This window comes from Pelodiscus sinensis, chromosome 2, assembly GCF_049634645.1.
Source record: "Pelodiscus sinensis isolate JC-2024 chromosome 2, ASM4963464v1, whole genome shotgun sequence".
NCBI lineage: Eukaryota > Metazoa > Chordata > Testudines > Trionychidae > Pelodiscus > Pelodiscus sinensis.
In genome coordinates, this window is record NC_134712.1 from 60,920,882 (window position 1) to 60,942,505 (window position 21,624).

At 42.3% G+C, this 21,624-nt stretch overlaps 1 protein-coding gene across 8 annotated transcripts in view; it reads right to left on the bottom strand.

Annotated features, from left to right (window-relative positions):
• Positions 1 to 19,584, bottom strand: part of NKAIN3 (sodium/potassium transporting ATPase interacting 3) — a 501,823-nt gene extending 482,239 nt beyond the window's left edge. For 6 of the 8 annotated variants that reach the window (XR_012901430.1, XM_075920625.1, XM_075920626.1 and 3 more), the window contains exon 1: positions 18,629 to 19,584. Coding sequence is in view for 7 of the 8 variants with exons in the window: in XM_075920625.1 (XP_075776740.1) it covers positions 18,629 to 18,682 (54 nt within the window). In the remaining variant the exon portion in view is untranslated. The remainder of the gene's footprint in view (positions 1 to 18,628) is intronic. The other 2 variants (XM_075920624.1, XM_075920623.1) reach the window with 2 other exon arrangements.
• Between the last annotated feature and the right edge of the window lie 2,040 nt (positions 19,585 to 21,624).

Genomic DNA, 21,624 nt, shown 5'->3' on the forward strand with positions numbered 1-21,624 from the left:
TAAGGCTACTCAGTACTTTTTAAGGAGGTGGTCCACATATTGCAGAATCAAGCACTTAGACCCTCTAAGGCCAAGAGAGACTACTCCCTGAGACAATGAAAATAATGTATGGCTTTGTTTCTTGGAGGAAAAACTATTGCTTTATGAATGATCTGCCAATCTGCCTAGATACCTTGGATTCACTGTCAGATATGTTTTTGTTTCTTGAAATAGAGAGCACATGCACAAATCAAAGGCTCACCTGCTGAAAGGGTAGAATTTCTTTGTCGTTGCAATAACAGTTCTGTAGCATTTTAAATTCCAGTTATCCAAAACTAAAGCCATCAGATGGCTGACGGAAGTAATATACCAAACTGTACTGTAAATATCCAAAGTCAAAGCACTTCTTCAATCTATTGTGGGGAGGGGGCTGTAAGAAATTCTTCATTCTCTGTAAACACTCCCCTCTCTGCATTGCGTAAGATCAACTTTAATATTTTTGCAGTGAAAACTTTTCACTCCCCTGCTCATCATAACCCACAAAAAGTAATTAACTCCTGTCCTCTGTGCTACCTCTCCCCCATGAATACGTCTGGCATGAAGATTCTTTGCAGCATCCATAGACAAAAATAAGTCTTTCGTCACGGGGTGACAAGTAGGTTTTGGTCAGCACCAGCCGCGTGCTGCAAGTGAAGTGGAGCACAGTTCATACTTGTCAACATATAGAATAGTTTATAAGAAGGCAATTTTCCAAATACGGTGGGTGTACGTGGGCCACTAGAATTCACTTCACGCTGGGGATGTAAAATCCTGTTTAATCAGATAACCAGTTAAATTTTATGTTTAACTAGTTAACTGCTTAAACGGGAAAGGATGGAATGTATGCTCTAGCCTGACTGGGCTGGAGCGGTCCACTGGCCAGGCTGGAGCAGCCCTGTGCCATGAGTGGGGTCTGCTCCAGCCAAGCCCAGCCCACTGCGCTGCACAGTGGGTGAGAAGCTGCTACAGCATGGCTGTATTGGAGTACCCTTTGCATGGTGGGACTGACCAGGCTGGAGCAGTCTCCTGCCTGCATCAGGCAGTTCCAGCCCTATCCGGCCACTGGTTAACTGTAACCGACCGGTAAGCATCACCAGTAAGAGTGACGCTTACCATTCACGTACCCATTTCGTACCAGAGCTTTGTTGCACATTGCAGTGAAATGTTAGTGGATACATTTTTGCATATACTTTACAAACATGTATTAAAACCCTGTATATTTTGGCATATGCACTCTTGCATTTCCAGATTCCATGAGTACACATACAAAAATGAACTGTTTCCACATGGATAGGCACATGTGAGTTAGAACCCCCACCATTTATGGCAGTTGAACACGCAAACATAGGCACAGAGAAGAAAAGTGGCCTTGTGGCTAACTATTTGCACTACAGACACTTGAGTTCAGCTCACAAACTCTGCATTCAAACTCAAGCAAGTTAATGTTTCTGTGCTTCCTCTAACCCACCTTGTGTGTCCTGTGTTAGACTGTAAGCTCTTTGGGGCACTCTCTGTCCATGTGCATGCACAGAGCCTAGTATGAAAGCAATCTTAGTTGCAGCATAACAAATGACTTTTAAAAAGTAGCAATGCTGGATTCTGAGCAGAAGTTAGGAGCTGTGCGACAAATGAATCATCTTGGAAGAAATCTGTAATGGCCCTCAGTATTGGAGCAGCATGTGTGGTTCATTCCTTCGCATTTCAAGTTCTCTTTAATTCTCTCAAAAACTAAGGGACTGGTGGGCAAGAATTTCACTGGCCATACGGGAACTGCCTGAAACTTAAGAGAAACTGTGACTATAGATAAGATCAGTGACACGCTTTCAACCATACAGATCCATTTTCATTTGTACAGTTATCTACAGAGAGAAAAGGCCTAGAAACGTTGGTTTAAAATAAAAGTTGAGATTAATCGTGACATTTCCAGCATCCCCAAAACCTGCAAAAAAACAGATTTTTTCTGCTTTTAATGTAACTATGTAAGTGAAGATCCGTCTCTGCACGAAGAGAATGTATACATTTCAGGGATTAAAAAAATGAGATGAAATTATTTCACCTCAGCTTTCCCTTCATTCTTTCCATTTGATCTTTAATTCACTTAAACATCCAAGATAGATTACAGGTCAGTAGAAGTCTCCAACCATTGTGTAGTCTATATCCATGATGCAAATTGCTTATGGAAGTTCTGTAGGCTGGGGAAACATAAAAATCAGACTTTGGTCCATGGATGTGCAAAGTTATATTATGAAATAGCTGGAAATGTTGTATGCCTTGATCATATTAATCTAATTTAAACCAAGTTTGGCACTTTGTGGTTACTTCTAACACAACACAGTCATTTTCAACTTTCATCAAGCCACTGTGATTAAATTATACATTAATAATACAATTTAAAGCCATTCAAGACATGACTACATTTAAAATACTTCAATGCACTTCAAGTCATTTGTGATGTTCACATGAAATTTAAAATTAGAACACTTTCATTTTTATTTGCAAAGTCTCATCACAAATGAAGTTTTTGACAGAAAAACCCTTTCAATTCCATTTCTCTACTCTGTTGAAAGAGCCACAGAGACAATGGCATTACAGAAAATGACATTATTAGTTCATTCATCCAGCATCAGTTATTGCCTATCACATCTATGCTCTAGTTTTTCTAAAACAAAATGCTATCAATCACACTCCCTTTTTAGGATCCTGGTGCCTATAAGATATGAAGAACCAAACTCACTCTTAATTAAGACTGCATAGAATATCATTAACTTCCATGGGATCACAGAAGGAATAAACTACATCAAATTGCAACCCAGTACTTCATACCCTTTTTTTTAAACCCATAGATTAAGAAAAAAATGTGATGTGTATCGCAGCATTAAGGATGCTTACTATGTGCAATAGCTTTACTTTATTGAAGAGACGATCGGGAAATTTATGAGTGAAAACCTAGACCTGACATTCTGAAAACCTATTTTGGTTTTCAACAGGAATGTAGCGCTCAATTTGGGTGTGTCTACACAGCACCCAAAACTCAAAATAAGATATACAATTTGCATAGTGCAAATAATGTAGTTTATTTTGAGTCTATTTCAAAATAGCTTATTTTGTCATTTGGCACTGTCTACACAGTGCCAAATTTCGAAATACAGTGGTATTTCGAGCCATCCCTTATTCCTCGTACAATGAGGTTCACAGGGATGGCGAAATAGCATATCCGCTATATTTTGAAATAGCAGAAGCGTTCAAAAGACGCAGGGTAGCTATTTTGGGATATCTCTGGTATCTAGGGTTGCCAGGTGTCCGGTTTTCTACCGGACAGTACGGTATTTGCACCCTCTGTTTGGTAGAAAAATTCAGAAAATCCCGGATATGTGCAATGTCCGGTATTTTCTGAATTTCCGGCTCCATGCCAGATGGAAGCCTGGCGGGGGCGGGGGAGCAACTGGGAGGAGGTGGGGCCATGATTGGCATTGGGAGCCCTGTGGTCGCATTCAAAAGCCGGGCGGGGCGGGGCCAGTGGCTGGGACTCCCAGCCACTCCCCCTGCCCAGCTTCTGCACACAACCAGAGGCTCCCAGAGCCAATCGCGGCCCTGCCTCCCAGCTGGGAGCCTCTGGTTGCATGCAGAAGCCAGGCTGGGGGAGTGGCTCCCAGCCACACATACCCCCGCCCCTGACCAGCATCTGCTAGCAACTAGAGGGAGTGCCTGCCAGGGGCACAGCCTGTTGGACTCCGGCTGCGGCCAGTGGCTGCACACACCCTCCCCCACCAGTTCTGCTTCCCGCCCCCCCCCCCTTCCTCCTGGCCAGCCCCGCGGCTCCTGACCCCCCACCGTTGCGAGCCCCACCTCCCACTCCCCTTCCTCCCAGCCAGCCCCATGGCCCCCAAGCCCTCCCCTCTGCCAGCCCCGCCCCCCCACCCACGATCAAGTGTGTCCGGTATTTTGGGGGGGGAGGGTCTACCTGGTAACATTACTGGTATCCCGAAGTAACTTTGCTGTATAGACATACCCTTTCAGTTGTGTGTGTTGTCAGGGTTTTTTTAAGCTAAATTAATTTTAATCTTTGTGTAATTAAGATACATGTTAGAACATTACAATATTCACCTACCTACCAGTTCCTATATAATTCTCATCAAGCCCTACATTAATCCTTAGAACGCTACATAATTTTCAAGTGGGAGATTCTGGTAGATAGAAATAGTGTGGTGATGGGACAGCTCCTCAGCTGGAGTAAGGTAACAGTTGAACACTGAGTAGGAATAGCTGAGGGAGTGGGGAGAGCCTCAGGCCAGCTCAGTGTTTAGCAGCTGTGAGCAGCAACCTATAATCTTGTCTTGAGTGCTGGGGAAAGGATCTGAACCCAAAAGAAGAGCAAGAAGTCAGCTTGAGGAGGGACAGGTGGTGTTATAATTGCTACATAAACTAATAAAAACTGTATGAATCATATCAGTGGGAGGAGCAGAGCCATGCACTTGTCTCAGGGAAAAGAAGCAGAAGGATTCTAAGCTAGAATGGCACAGAGTCCAGCATCTCATGGAAAAATATCTGGACCCAGAAATTTGCTATGGAAGGCATATAAGTAAAGAAAGACTTTGCTGGGGCAGTAGTTAGGGAAGTTAACAGAAAAGATACCGTAGTCAACTGAGAGATAGCAGGAAATGTAAGCAGCAGGATACACTGAAATTTAGGTCATTAAAGGGATGAAGAAGAATGTATGCACTTTGTATTGCATGTTCACACTATAGTGGTGGGCACCCTAAAATGAACAGATGGTCACAGAGAAATCAACTGCTCTTCAATAGCTCAGTAGACTTTAATGAGGATTCCATTCCTCAATGTTCTGAAAGTGGGTTAGTCTCAGTTAACACACTTTGGAGATTTCCATGATGTAAATAATTCAGATAGTCTGTGGGAGTAGCAAGGCTTCTGACAGTTAAAAAACCTCTGAACACTCCTACCTTGAGAGTGTCTACCTAATTCAGAAAAAGAGAATAAATATTAAATAAACAAAACTTTTCAGTTTACTGTGTGGGAAAAGGGTACACAAAGATTGTTAGCAGTAAGAATAAATGGTCCACAAGCAAAGGCTACTAAGGTTGTATTGAGAGGGCAGGTAGGATAAACCTAGGCTTGGAGGGATTAGATTATCACCAATAAACATCAGTAAATATCAATTATATATATATATATATATATATATATATACACACACATACACACACACACACACACACACACACACCCCAAGTCCATGAAAATATATTTTCATTGATAATTGAAATTTGTAAATAGGCAAAATAAAATAAAAATGTAGTCTGAGAATTTATTAGAATCAAAATCCAGTGATTTAGACTTTTGTAGCAGGCTTATTACAAATTAACTAGCAAATAAACAAACCCAGATGTGATTTATTGATTGAAGGATGTTTACTTTGTATATTTGGACATCATATATTGACAGTGTGTGCGTTAACAGTCATAAAACTACCTTTTTGAATTTCAAGGTTCATTACTACTAAATAATTGTCTGAACTCTCTCCGGAGTGTCCCACCACTATAAAAATATAAATAGATAAAAATATATGTATTTAAAAATAAATGTTGATATTATCCACTGAAATTTAAAAAATGTAAAAACTGAATTGTACAGCGCATTGATACAGCCTATACATTTCTGTGATATTATCTCTGTAGTATAATTTATGTCATTGCTCAGCTTTGGGGGTTTTCTTGGAGCAGCAGAGGTTGCATCTGATGTATTCCACAGCTTCATTCTGAATAAAAAAAATTATTTAAAAACACGGGCATGCCCTCAGCAGGGACGGCACTAAACTGGCACATGGAGATGGTATATCTATGAATGCTTTGAATCATATGGGAATAATGATATCTGTGTGTCACCTGCACACTTCACTGCTTAAAAGCACAATGTATTCAAGACTCCTAGGGCATGTCTATACTTAACAGAACATTGATGCTCCGGAGGTTTATCTTCTGGCATTCAATTTAGCAGGTCTAGTATAGGTTCCTAAATCGAATGCTGAAGGCAGCTCCCACCATCAACCTCCCACAGCGTGGATGCTGCCAAGGCTTGGCTTAAGGTAATCCAACTCCAGCTAGTGTAGACCAAGCCCTAATGGAACAATGCTACTTGCCCGAAATACAGACTTCATTCTCACTGCAAAACAGCCACGTGTTCTATATAAAACGTTGGTCTCCATCTGCTCACTGACGATGGCTTTTTGCCCATTTCATTTACCTTGACCTCAATTCGACTGGGTGAACTGTGGTCCATTCAGATTCTCCTCTCAACCTAGATCATCTCTCTACTTTTACAGCACATCTAGATCTCAACCTATATGAATTCACCTCCTATCTTATTCTTCTCTCACATATATCTGTCACTAATTCTGGCTTCTTCTGGGTGTAAAAATTCTTCCATGTTCATAATTTCTAAATGTCTTGGTCAATAAAGTGTACCAGTCTCAACTTCCATCATGAATCCTCTAATTCAATCTTTTAGAAAGAGTAACATCCTTAAGCACAACTAATTCATTTTCATTTCCTCATTCTTTTGCATATCGTAAGTTTTCTCATTTTAGTTCTTTGTATTGGAACTTATTTTTGGGGAGGTTTGTCTCATATGCATTATTTGTTTCAAATCGAAATACAAAATCAACTTTTCTATTATGTTTGTGTGCCTTTACTGCTAAGGAAGACTTTGTTGCTATTTTTACTTGAGCTTATCATAGTAAAAGTTCTGGACCCATAAGAATGATTTTCTGTGACTTTAGTGAGCATTCAACAACTCATAAAATCAGGTCCAAAATCATCAGACACACCATTAAAAACACTAGTCCACTAGTTCACTGAGCCAAGGAAAAGTAATGCACAAGGTACGGCTCCATGTTCAGGAAGAAAAAAAAAGGAATATACTAATAAATAAAAACGTAAAAATAAAACTACTTTTCTTTGTTACCATAATCTTAAGCATTCAGTACTTTCCAGAAATCAAAAATTTATCCCAATTCACTACTGTCTGCAAACCCGTCAAAAGGCATCAATTTGTAGTGAGATGACAAAGATGTCATTTATCACGCAGAGAGATAAAAAGCCCATGATCACCCTAAAAATTATACTAGTACCATTAGCACTGATTTGTCAGGGAAGTGCAATCCACACTGAAAGTAGCCATACACTGGCCTAAACTTGCTGACACCCCCTTTGGAAAGGTATGCATTAGTCTCTCTTGATACATGAAAGGAGATAGGTTTATGCAATGAAATTCAGAAAAGCTTTCAAGATTCTCAATTATTTCCAAGTTCTATTGCATGAATTTTGTTTCCAAGTCAAAGTCTTTAAAGTAAGGCAGACAAAGGAAGGAAGGGGAAGGGTCTCTCCCTTACCAAAATTAAAATTTAGCTAATAATCAATGTCATTTCTTTTGTGAGTGTGTGAGAGCATGTGTGTGTTTGCTTGTTTGGGATTTTAGGGGTGCTAAACTTAATTTACGGCTTATGAAAGGTGTCAAAGCGAAAGCCCTAGACAATGATGTTCTGTATAACAAATCAGGTACAGCATACGCAAAACAATGCAAACTTCATCACATCATCCTGCTGATATTCTTGACCATGGGCCTGTGGGAACCCTTAGGAAAAAGGATTGGTTTGGTCTTCATAACTCCATAGCTTTTAACTGAGATTAGTCCTACAACATCAGCCAGGGTGCCAATTAGGGTATGTCAATACAGCAGTGTTAGTCCGCATCTATACTGCAAGCAGTTATTTTGACATAATATCAAAATAATGTCGAGCTAGAGGACTTCTTACTCTGAATCCATTAACCCTCACTTTATGAGGAATAAGGAAAGATGAAGGAGGAGTGGTGTCTCAGACTTCCTGCTGCGTGAACAGACCCAAAAGCCGAAATAAGCTATTTCGACTTAAGGTACACAACTGACATCGCTCAAGTTGTATAGGTTATTTTGGCTTTAGACCTGCTGTGTAGACGTACCCTTAGCATTAATATGGAGATTTTATATGTAAACTGTATTGAAACACTCATTGCACAAAAGCCTACTGACTTGCAGCTGCAACTAACCTGCACTGAATTTCAATTATCCACTTAAAAATGAGAGAAAGACTCATCATATTACTGGTCTCTTGAACCATGAAGTCCCTTATTGTTATTAGTACCTATTATTTATCTAGAGCCGTAAACGTACATCACAATATATAACAGAGATAAAGTCACAAGCCAGATCCAGTCCCCCAGGGTTAGCACCTGGGGGGCCTCCACCGCTATATTTACCTACATAGCCACAGGTACTGGTGATCGCAGCTCCCATTGGTTGTCATTCCTGGCCAATGGGAGCTGCTGGAAGCAGTATCTAGGTCTGCACCGCTTTCCCCCTTATCCTCCACCCCCCACACCATTAGCCAAAAATAGTGATCCACAGCCAATGGGAGCTGTAATCACAGATACTTGTAGCCGTACAGGTAAATATAGCCACTGGGAGCTAACCTTGGCAAGCCACCTCCGTCTTATTGCCTACCCCTGCCCAAAGTGGCTGCAGTCTGTTTTAGTAAGTCTGTTGTAAAACTGAATGAATAAACAATAGCTGACTTTAATACAAATGCATCTATACACCATTTGACATCAGCTTTTGGAATAAAAACAAAATGGAAAAATTACTGCAGAAAATTGCTATTATTTTGTTAATTTAACAGTGAAACGTGATAGAGAAGAGATATCTGAAGGTTGAGAATTACCATTCCTACATCAGATCCACTTCCACAGCATCAAACTAGGAGGTTTTAAATGACTGTAAGGACTTCTTGCACCCTAGGTGTAATCTAAATGATTGAATACACAATATGTGCTGTGGGAGTTGCGGCTGCCTCATAGTGCACTCTTTAAGGACACACAAAGTACTGCAGGACCTCCCCATCTTAGTTTATAAGATTGGCTGCCCTCTTGCACCAAGGCAATCTGTGCTATGAGCTTAGCAACAGTCTAAACCAGGGGTCCCCAAATTGTGCGGAGAAATATCCAGGGAGATGCAGTGGGGCCAAGGGACCTCCTGTGTCCCAAAGCAAAAATAGGCAAGCCTTCTTAACTGGCCTGGCTGCTTCAATATTTCCTCCTCACCCTTCTAGGCCTCTGGTGGACTATCTTCATGATCACTCAGCCTGAGAGGGTTTTCCTTAGGCAGGAAGTGTCAGTATGCTAATGCCTCTTCATCAAGCAGAGAAGACCTGACAGACCTTGTCACACCTCCTCATCAAGAATCCATGGCTTTTTATACTGAACCTGAGCAAGATGTCTACCTCTGTCTGCACTCAAGATTGATCCTGCTCCTATTGAAGTTAATTGCCAAAATGCCCTGGTCTTCCATAGTGAAAGATCAGGATATAAGAATTTTGTGACTTGTTCCATTACTTCTTTACACACTCATAGTTGAATGTGCCACTACAGTTTAGTTGGTACCAGGTCAGACACAAGAGTACAAGGAAACCTATGCACTGGTACCAGTGCAGACGTGGCTGAAATCTCTTTGATAGATGGTATTTAAAGTTTTCTGTCTGGCAAAGTAGGAATAAGAGATCCTCTGGAAAAGGGCTTTTTTCCGGAGGATCGGGGCCAGTGTAGACGCTCTTTTCCGGCTTTTCTAAAAGCCGAAAAAAAGCGACGGACATTTTTATTTAAATGCCGTGGGGGATATTTAAATCCCCCGTGGATTTCCCTATTACGACCTGTGAAATTAGCTTGCCCCTTTTGGAAAAGGGGCCAGTGTAGACATAGCCAAAGGGTTTCTTTTCCAGTTTGTACCATTACCTCATAAAATCCACAACTGGCATCATCTAGTCAACCTCTGCTATGATTAGAGTGTAGTATACAAAGTTTGTCCTGATCCTAATGCACATCCACATCCAAGTTCTGCATCCAGAATCAGACTCTACATTAGATATAACTTTCCTATTTTGAATTTTATTTATTTTTACAAGAGGAAGCTCTGTAAATCATAGTATCTCACCCCAAGAATCTATTGTTTGGGACAGCACCAGATGTGCAGCAGGAACTGGTATCCTACAGTGACAGTCCTAAAAATGATAAGATTATATGGCCATTAGAGTTACAGATTGAACCTCCCTGTTCCGGCACACTTGGAACCTGATTGGTCCCAAACCAGAGAATATACTGGACCAGGAGAGATCAATGCCAGCCCCTCTGATGCAGTGGGCTTCTGCCCCAGTGTAGGAGAGGGGCCAGCATTGACTGGGTGGAGACTGAAGAGGAGGTGCTTGGAGAGAAGAGGTAGCATAGCTGTGAAGCCCCACATCCAGGGGCACAGCCGCATGGAAGTCCACCGCGCCCTGCAGCCACCACACTGCACACTAGGGATGTTAAGGACTAGTCGACTAGCTGATAAGCAAAGGCTTATCAGATAGTTGACAAGATAAAGAGGGGTACTTCAAAGCATCAGTGCCACACGGAACCGGGCTCCGTGAAGCACTGCTGCTTTAAAATGCTGCAGTGGCATTTCAAAGGGAAGGCACAGCTAAAATGCATTGACTGTTCGATTAGCCAATTACATGATACTTAACATCCTTACTGCACACCTGGCCCTGCAGCCACACTCACTATTCCACAAGCTTCTTCCCCCTACCGCTCACTCTTCCACTTCCCCTCCACCACTCTTCTCTCCCTTCCTCCCTGAGCTTGAACACTGCAAATGAGCTATTTGTGGCACTCCAGAAGCTGTGGGAGAATGGGGTAGGAGTTGCTGAGTGTGGGGCTCCCAGCTTCTTCCATGCGAGTGCTCCAACCTGAGAGAACCTATCAAGATGCCGAACCACGGAGGGTGCCAGACCAGAGAGTCCCGGTTTTGGGAGGTGAAAACTACTTTGGTGTGTATACTTCATTTCCATTCCATATCTAGGCAGGTGTGCTCATACTGACTGTGCGGTGATATACATCTGATGCTGTGGTTTCTCGAGGCATATCCCACAGTTCTTTCTGCCTTGCTAGCTGTAGCTACTTTAAGGCTTAGTTCCTGATATATGGACTTACTTTGTCCTCTGGAATAAAACAAACCAAAAAAATGCAGAGTTCCTGATGGAGACCATATGTTTATGGAACTCACTTGCACCCAACATTAGCCCAACGCTATAGCCATCCAGCTCCACAGGATGTTACATCTCTGTAGAATCATGTTTTCCCAAACAACTATATCATGATTCTCAAAAGAAATCTCCTGAAAAAATCAACCACCAGCCCCTAGTATGTGAAATAAAACAAAAATAGACTTCATTCTTGGGGTTATTTTATATTATTAATATTATTCCTCTTGCAGAGTGTTCAGAAACTAAGATAGTAAGCCATTTGGAAATATGTATATTAATATCACATTATGGAATGTATGTACAACAGTCAAAATGCAAATGTTAAGCATTATTTTTAGGAGGGAGGAATATTTATGTCCCTGGTGACCAACACGTGTCAGAAGCTTGATTCTAAATGACAACTTTGGCTCCCACCTGTAAAGATTTAGGTGTACACAACTTGGAGCACACAAGTACCTCCGTCAACCAAATAGGTTTGCTCACATGCTTGAAGTTAAGTAGAAGATATAATCAGAAATGTGACAGAATATTTTTCCAATGGAAAATTTTAATTTGTTGAAAGCGAAGTATTTTGCAGAAATATGCTGATTGACGAAATTTCATTTCAAGGAAAAAATTGAAAATATTACTTTAAGGTTCAAACAATTTTTAAAAAGAGAAGGCCTTGATTTTCCATTTCCAAATGACTTTTAATATTACATAACATACACTTTTAATAAATCCATCTCAGAGAAAAACATTTTGATTTTATTGAAACACAGCATTTTAATCAACCCCACACTATTTTTTAGACTTTCATTTCACAGAAAAAATTTTAAAACATTGGTTTTATTCTGTTTTGGAATTTTAAAACCAAAATCCCCGCTTTTCCTGCAAAACAAAAAACCCAATTTCCACTCAGCTCTATTAAGCATGTATATAAATCTTTATAGAATCAGGGCCTTAGGCAAGAGAATCATTCTATCAGGAACAGCCAAAAAAGTAGGACTTCATTTTGTAGAAGCCATATGAAATGTCAGAGAAAATTTGCCAGTTGCTTCTATTAAGGGAAGAAGGTGTGAAGTAACTGGCCTTCTGTTTCCTGCAGTCAGTACATCTGTCAGTGCCAGGTACAAAGCCCTGCCCTGCCCCACTAATATAAAACATACATTCTCAACCTCTTGCTTTACCCATCGACAGATGCTTCATCTCCAGATCAATAGACTGGTGATTCTTTTACCAGCATTAAATGGTTCCACAATTTATCGGTTCAAAGGGTTTACTTTCTCTAGCTCATCAAATCTCTCAAGTCTTTATGCTATTATATAATTGCTATATGTCTACTCTAACATAAAAAGTGTATAAAGCCAAAAATTAGAAGGTTACATAAAGTGCATTGTAGCAGCAGTTATAATTTCCTGCTTTATAAAGAATACCCCAATGAGATGAAAAATGTAAATTATTACACTATGTGTTATGTATCATTTGCCACTACCACTACTGAAGTGGTATTATGCATATTAATCAATGGCAAAGTATTATGTTTTAGTCTAATGGATACAGCCTCATCTCAAAGTGCAAGGATTTACACACATTACTACAATTAGCATTAATGGGATTTACAAGCATAAATCTCCAGCATATCAAAAGAAGAATTAGATTAAGATGACCGAATGCATTCACCAAATAATCACTTACTTGGCAAATATTAATACGCAGTCACATTTACATGACAAGTATCTAAACTCATGCTAAACTATCAAATAAATTCAAGTGTGAGTAATATGGTAAGTAGAAAATAAGCTATTTTAGACCAACTGCGCTATATAATGTTATACTTTAAAATCAGGGTCCGTAAATGAACACAAATCATCAACAACTGTAGATTAAAACAGAGACAGATTTTTAAAACCATGATGGGGTGTTAGCCATACACCTTCCATTAATCTTCTCTGCATGGTTTTGGAAATCTGAGCCATGACTTATTATTTACACTTCTGTTATGTTTACAGATCTATATAATTTTTGCCTACAAATATCGCTGCCCCACTGGCACACACATCTAATGTAAACTTTAAAAACAAAATTAAATGTAAATGTAAATTCCTCAGAGATACATTTTCTAGGCTGCATAAAGGCTTTAGCTGTAACATATTAATTTCAGTTGGATTCACACAAGTAACTCCGTGCAATTCTTTGCCAAGTTACATTCTGGAAGAGGTATTAGTATTTTTGGATTTGCTTTATTTTCTGAGCATTTTAATTTTGCAGGGTTTAATGACCTGGTGGCTATAATAGAGTTTACACCAATGCTGGCAGTTTCTGCAATAGAGCTACTGACTTATCTTGTACAGAAAAGGTCAACTTATGTGACTCCCAATGATGCTAATAAGAGTTATGGTCACACGCTCAAAGATTAATATATCATCATGATATATTCTCAATACATGTACATAACTCCTGTTATACACACTTGAGAGCTCCCAATATGACATCTTCAGAAATTACTATTACAATACTAGAGGTAATAATATCACAGTGAAAAGCCAGGCCTTCAAAATTGTTCTCCTGACTTCAGGTTCCTCAAAGGGAGTTTTGCCTAAGCAAAGACTACTGAGACATCCTCCAAGACTGTACAATGACCCAGTTAAGGAAAGTTTGTGCTTAAGGGCCTAACAGAGCCTCAATCAACGTGAGGCAATTTCCAGAGCCCTTCTGTGGTTCTGCAAGGGTTAAGTCTACTCCCTGGGCAGAGGAGTCCATGTTCCCTCAGGCTGGCTGGGCATGCTCTGGCTGGGAAGTAAGTATAAAAGTGAGCAACTCGGTTCAGTCCGGGCTGACCACTGAAGGGGAAGGATGAATGCTGCAAGCTCAAGCCCGCTGGAGCTGCACATCATAGACGCTGGAAATTCTGAGACCCAGAGAAGTACCCCAGCTCCGAAAGATGTCCAAGACGTGATGGAGATGCTAAGAGTTGCACAGGCCAAGGAACCTATGGACTTCTGGGACACTAGGACCACTACACCTGGGACAGGGTAAGAAGTAGCTCAGAGGCACTAGACATTGTACAAAGTGGTAGCAATGTGTTTTGGGCAGAATCCCTGCTGACCCAGTGGTGGGCATGCTTGCTACTGTCAGGGCCCTGTGTTGGAACCTGGTGGAGCAGGGAGAACCTGGGTCCCTTACCTGGATTCTGTCTAGGGCAGCCTATTGACTCTGGCAGCTAGGCCAAGCTATCCCAATGGTCGTATAGACTCAGCTGCAGGGCCATCATTAACCTCCACCCTGTCGCAAGAAAGAATGGAGTGCGCCTTCACTGCAAGACACTTTGTATTATATCTATTTATGCTAAGGATATTAAACACTTATTATTGTAACTGTGTAGCTGCTAAAAAAATTAGCTTTTAAGTTGGCTCCCCATGCTACTGGCTTCCAACTGCTGCCCAGCTCTTGGGGAGCCAGGTGCTGCCCCACACAGCTGCCTCTGATACAGAGAGAGCTGACATAACCATTTGAGTAACTGATAAGAGGTTATCAGTTACCCCTTCAAATTATTACAATTTTATATCCCTAATTTATGCAAATTTAAACTTCAAGTTGATCAAGAAATCACAAATTTATCATGAAACCATATAAGATTAACCATGGAATGCCTCTGACTTGTTCAACATTGTGCATTATATTGAGAGTCGTTTGTACTTAACACTGAACTATATTCCATACCAAATCTGAAAGGTTACGTGGGCAGTTTGATGTATACATTTTTGAAGTTCAAAATATAGAAATGAAAGTAATAACATTTTATAAATATTTTCCACTTAAATCTTGCCTCACACACACCGGGCTCGTCTACACTGGCCCCTTTTCCGAAAGGGGCATGTTAATTTCACAGGTCGTAATAGGGAAATCCGCGGGGGATTTAAATATCGGCATTTAAATAAAAATGTCCGCCGCTTTTTTCCGGCTTTTAGAAAAGCCGGAAAAGAGTGTCTACACTGGCCCCGATCCTCCGGAAAAAGCGCCCTTTTCCAGAGGATCTTATTCTTTGAAGTACTTCCTTTGAAGTAGGAATAAGGTCCTCCTTATTTGAAGTACTTCCTTTGAAGTAGGAATAAGATCCGCCAGTGTAGACGCTCTTTTCCGGCTTTTCTAAAAGCCGGAAAAAAGCGGCGGACATTTTTATTTAAATGCCGCGGGGGATATTTAAATCCCCCGCGGATTTCCCTATTACGACCTGTGAAATTAACATGCTCCTTTCGGAAAAGGGGCCAGTGTAGACGTAGCCACCATGTTTACAAACAATTCCTCTTGAAGACCGTAAGCCATAGTATGTTACCATCAGAGAAAGGATGGCATGTAGATCACCATTGCCACCACAATCATTCAATGACTATGATCCCTTCCTAACAGCATTTTTCTATATACAAGCATAATGAGTACAATTAAGAGGGGAGAATAGATTTGAATGGGAAAGGTTGTGGGGAAACCAGCAAAACTGCTGTGAAGCCAGCAGGTCACAAATATGGCCAGCATTTTCAGAGCCAAATAGAATGGAATCCTAAAAGGTCATGCTCTCGATTCTCTGCTATCTTACATCAGTTTTACACTGGTGTGACTATTTACTTAAATTAAATCCCTGGATATAAAATTAGTGTAACTCTGTGGAAAATCAAGCTCAACAGTCTCATTTTGAACAACTAACTAAAACCCAGTATGAGAACCTCCAAGGCCAAGAATTGTGCGAGGGGCATTCCATTTATGGATTATAATAACAACGATACCATTTGTACAGAAAGACTTCCAAGAGCAAATATCAATACATCTGCACAAGAGAAATGCTGTGACATTTAGTATTTCCAAAATATGCATTTACCAACCAGGAAGATGTGAGTGGCACAGTCCACATCACAAACATACAAAGAGAACTGCCAGTTAAGAATGTTCAAGAAGATTTTTGGCTGGCTGTTTCTTCAGGAGGTGTCTATACAGTTCCTAATCAAATTAAAACTTGAATTTTTCACAGAATTCCTTTTTATTACCCTATTTTTGATTCCTTTGGTGTGGTCTACAAGACACTATTATTGAGAGGGTGACCTGTTTCTTGTGTGAAAATTCACTACTTATTTTAAAGCATTGTCAACTGTCTATTTTTCAAAGTTTTTTCAATCGATAGAAATAACTTTTATTTTTGCATTGTGACACATTAGTACGACACATACTTTGGCTTTTGTAACCTTAATCTAAACATTGTCCACAGTCAGTAATATATATTTCACCTCTCCATAAATGGATGCAGCATTCAATAAATCTCTCTTAATGATAGTAATGTCTAGGGATACAGTTTTGTTGGGCATACTTTATACTAGCGACCTCTGTGATGTTAAAAACAGATCTAAAGTCCCCTGTGGTGACAATTCCTACAAACATAAATTCAACACCACCTCTAGTGAGAGCATCTTTGCTTGAGTTTATGTCTACTAGATTAAATTTTAGATCTAACACATTTCTACTGCAGTTTATTTTTGTTTTAATGAAAATAAATTACACTAAAAGAACTTGAATGTATATAAATTGATCAATCATTAAAACTTACGGATGTTATAGCAGACTGTACCTAATTTGTGTTTTTTATAAGACTGGCAAGAACAGTAGAAAAATCTACATATTAAAAACCTACTGTTTGAAAGTGATTAGATTATTTGATAGGTCTGTTATAAAACACGATTATTTTTTCTGAAAGATTTTTATCTACAGTACTCTACATTATTATGATAGTTATTCTTCACTTCTTCAGCTTTTATAGCGTCCAAGTAATCTTTCAGAATAGTAAATACTGTTACTATAACCTTCATAGCTGTGTTGGTGTTATATTTTGAAAGATGAAGCACCTGGTTCTCCTCTCACACATTCGTGTAAATCAAACATAACTCCTCAGTAGTCAAGAAGTTACACAGCAGTGTAAAACAAGCCCAGGGGATCAAGGCCACAGAGTTATTTGCTAATATTAAAAGTACAATTTAATATACTGGTAATTCTTTCCTTTGTCTATTTTTTCAGGTTTTAATACTCCAACCCACCCATGCTATTTAAGAATATCTGAACAGGAGACAATACTAATGAACCAATTTGCACCAGCTGAGGATTTGATCCTTCAAAATGAATAATGTTCTTAAAGTGAAGTATTGAATACATTGTGCTTAGCAGAACATTACTGTTTCCCATGAAACAGAAACCTTTTCCAAAGGTTTAGAAGAAAGTTAGAAAGACTGACATGATTATATTCAGTAAGAGCTTTACTTTTCACAAACACAGAATGAAGATCGTTCATTAAAAGAAAGATCAGGTGGCAAAAAGTGACTAAATGGGTTGAAAAGAAAAACACTTTTTCAATATTTATAGGATTAGGGACTAACTGTTACAGGAAGAACATTATTTAGCTACTGAGCTACAACGAATTGTTACTGTTCAGCATAGTTCTGTTTTAACACTTTTTTAAAACAAATATGCCAACCTTAAAACGCAAAAAAATACATTTTCAATTGTGTCAATTACATCTCCAGATGTACTCACTGAAGTGCGACACCCAGAAGGATGTGCAGGTTTTTTGCATTCTTAAACACAACGATTTTTTTCACACTCCCCAATGAATCTCCCACAAAAGATTAGTACCTCCTGAGTGTCAAGAAAATGACTAGAAAAATAATAGCGGTATCCACTGTTAAGTCCCAACAAACGTGTCCTAAAAGCTTCATTCTTGTGCTAGGCTATCACAACTTCATCTCAGTCGCTTGGACTTCATATTACACGCCCGCATTATCGGACCCCCCCCCCCCCAATGCTGCGTGAATACCGTGATATTGATCATGAAGTGACTTTTTTACAGGGTTGTCAACCTGAGTGTGAACGGGTGAGATGTCCAAAGAAAGTTGAATGAGATCTTTAACATGTTGTTTAAGCAAACGGGGGAGAGAAGGAGCGGGGCTCCAGATGAGTCCAGAATCAAACACAGGAGACTTCCCAGGTATAACAAGCGGTGGCAACTCCCCGGAGACCCGAAACAGAAGCTGGGCACCGTTAAGCGGCGCCTGTGCCCTGGGATGGGAACAGATCCTCCTCCCCCCCCCCCCGACCCCGCCCCGAAGGTGCAGATTTCGAGCCAAACAAAATGGATTTAATATCAAGAACGGAATCCCCGAGCGGGCAGCGCTGCCTGGCTGAAGCGGGGCTGGGCAGCATCCACTCGCAGGTGCGCGGCGGTGAGCAGCGCAGAGGGCACTGAGCTCTGCACCGCGACGGCCCTACCACAGCCGGCAGTGGTGCCGGGATGCAGGGAGCGCGAGAGACTCCCGACACCTGCAGCGTGCCCGGCAGGCACCCTCCCCTCACTGCCGGCACCTGGCAACGCCCGGGAGGAGCGGAGGGGCTCCCGCTGGCTGCAGCGCGCACGGGACCCTCAGCCCCAGGCGGGCCCTGCCGGGGGGCGCGCAGCGCGGGGCGGCCACTCACCAGCTGCAGCCCGCAGAGGAAGATCAGCGTGCAGCGCCCGGTGCAGCAGACCATGGTGGCGGCTGGCGGTGCCCGAGCCACCGGGGACGGTCCCGGCTTCTCTCCCGCTCGTCTGCCTTCCGCTCAGGCAGCCCCGGAGGCTGCGCGGCGCTCACCGCATCCGGACCGACCCGCTGCCCGCGCCCGGCTCCGTCGCCCCGCGAGACGCGGCGCTTCCCCGGGATCCTTCCCTCCTTTGTGGCGGGCGCCTCGGGCGGGGGGCTCTGGGCAGCCCCGAGCTGCTGCTGCGGCGGCGGCGGCGAGCGGGCTGGGCCGGGCCGAGGGGGGTGTGAGGGAGGGGCGGGAGCGGCCCAGGGCTGGGCGGGGGGCGCCGTAGCGCGGGGCGGGACAGTCTGGAGGAGCCCGGGCGGGGGGCTGCTGCGGAGCAGGCTCCGGGGTGGCGCTTTCCGGGTGCCAGTGGCAGAGCCTGTCAGGGAAAGTTCAGGCGACTTGGGGGGCTGGCTGGAGAGCGGGGGGAGGGGGGCGAGGCGATGACGCTTGGCTGCTGGGAGGGGCTTGCACTCGACCACACCCACCCCCCTTCCCCTGTGTTCACAGCTGGGGCCGGGCGCCTGGCTCCATTGTTCCCGGCTCCGGCCTGAGCCCCCGGGGCCGGTGGGGAAGGGCGCCAAGGGGCGACAGCACGTGGCGGGAGGGGCTCGGCGCGTCTGAGGAGGGCAAAGGGAGAGCGGGGGCTAGCGGGACTTGAGCGGGCTGCCTGGCTCTCGCCGCTCTCCATCCCTCTCGGAAAGGAAGGAGCGCGCGAGCGCCTCGGCAGCCCGGGCTTGGCGCCCCCTGCTCCGAAGTGCACCCCAGCGCCGGTCGCACTGAGGAAGCCAAGTGTCATTTTAAGCCTCCTGCTTCGGCGTGCAAATCTCAGCCGCGGTTACACGTCCGGGCGGCGGCGTTGTCTGCAGGAATAAGTTTCTAGGCTGGATCGGGGCGGGGGGGGGGGGCTGCACAGGTGTAAGAGAGCTCGGATACTGGTCTAATTTTCTGTTCCAAGGAGCATCGCGGTTGCTGCCGAGGTGTAGCTGATGGCAGAATGTGGGCCAGACTCGTCCTGTTCGTTTCTAGGCTGTTCCGCTGGGGAGCCAACCCCCATAGCAAGAGAGTGCGGACAGGGATAGCGGAGATGGTTGTTGGAGGATAAGGCAGCTGGGTACCCTGGCCGGGAGATCAAATTATTTAATCTGCTCCCAAGCTAATTAACCCCCCCCCCCCCCCCCCGGGTATTTGAGGAATCGCGGTTCCTTCTGTAACAACTCCTTTGTGCTGTCCCAGCCTGGCGGGTTATTCAGTCGCTGGTTCCCATGTTTGAGCGACACCACCCCCAGGAGAAACGTTTGGCCATATGAATAGTTCTTATTGCAAAGGAGGGTGCTTGCACGACAAGCATGAGTATTATTCCTCTGGAAAAGTCTTGCTATGGGAATAAAAAACAGGACTAGGTAGCACTTTAAAGACTAACAGGATGGTTTATTAGGTGATGAGCTTTCCTGGCCCAGGAAAGCTCATCACCTAATAAACCATCCTGTTAGTCTTTAAAGTGCTACCTAGTCCTGTTTTTTGTTTCAGTTAGACTAGACTAACACATCTCTATTACTATTGCTATGGGAATGTGGGCGTTATAGGATGAATGGGATTCCCCACAAGTGTAAAGATCCATACTCCTGCACCACATTACAAGATCTAGGCCTGAAGCAAATGGGGTGAGTAGGAGCAAGTGAGAGTAATAGACATGTGTGCATCCCCTTTGGAAAAATATTTGTGCAAGTGGATAGAGTGTCAGTTTTCCCCATCTTCCCTTTAGCATGGCATAATTAATTGTCTTGCTTCTTACAGGCATAGTGGGAGATGTGGCATGTTCCAGTCACTAATTACCAACATTCTGTGGTCTACTAACTACTGTCATTCTATTATCTACTAATGATTACCAATAATTGTTTAATGTTGCTTTTGGCGAAACCTACATTTCTGTGAGGTTGGACAAATACCTGATTAACTTGAAATGTACAGTACCCAAAAATTAAAATACATTACATAGACTGGCTTTAAATTCCTTAAATAGATAAGTGACAAGGGGTCCTGTGGCACCTTATAGACTAACTACGATTGGTCTCCAACATCTAATTATTACTTAATTGATGGATTAAATGTTAGTAATGGTAACACAATTAAGATTACCAGAAAATTAATTGTGAGCTAGGACTGTGACATGTTTACCTGGATTTGAACTGTTGCTTTAAATTATGAAAATTGTAGTGTTTTTTAAATTAAAGTGCTTAGCACAGTTTTATATTCATAAAGAAACAAAATAAAGAAGTGAAAGCCATAGTGCTCCCCCTTGCTCAAATGAGTAACCAATGGGTCACAGGATTAAGGTAAGCAAAATGTAAACACATTTTTTAAACATCCTCAAGGGATATGCTCAGTGCTTTTTTTGTTTAAAAAAAAAAAGGTGCTGGTACTCCAGGGGAAAAGTTGTTGAGCTTTGACTGGAGGTGCCGGTACTGGGTACCAGACAGTACCGTCACAAAAAAGCACTGGATATACTGAATACAAGTGTCAGAGGTTTATATGGACTACACACATCCCTTAAACACAAACTGAAGCTTAGCTCTAAGCTCTGTGAAAATTTAAGGGTATAGAAAATAAAAGTTCCATCTTGATCCCTGTATGCAGGGAAAGAGCTCAGATACCATCAGTGGAGTACAAGTGAAGTACAGATACCATCAGTGGAGTACAGTGTAGGGGTGACGCCAAATCTTTATATTTACTTATTTTCCAAACTTTTGGAGTTGAGCATCTCACTCAGACTGAATAAAGGAGCTGGTTTACTGAGGTTTCAACTCCAGATAGGAGGGAGGTGATACTTACAGGTTAGTAGAAGCAATTGTGAGGAATAAGAGATGTCAGTATTTCCTTCTCTGAGCAGATGTGCCTGAGCTAGGGGG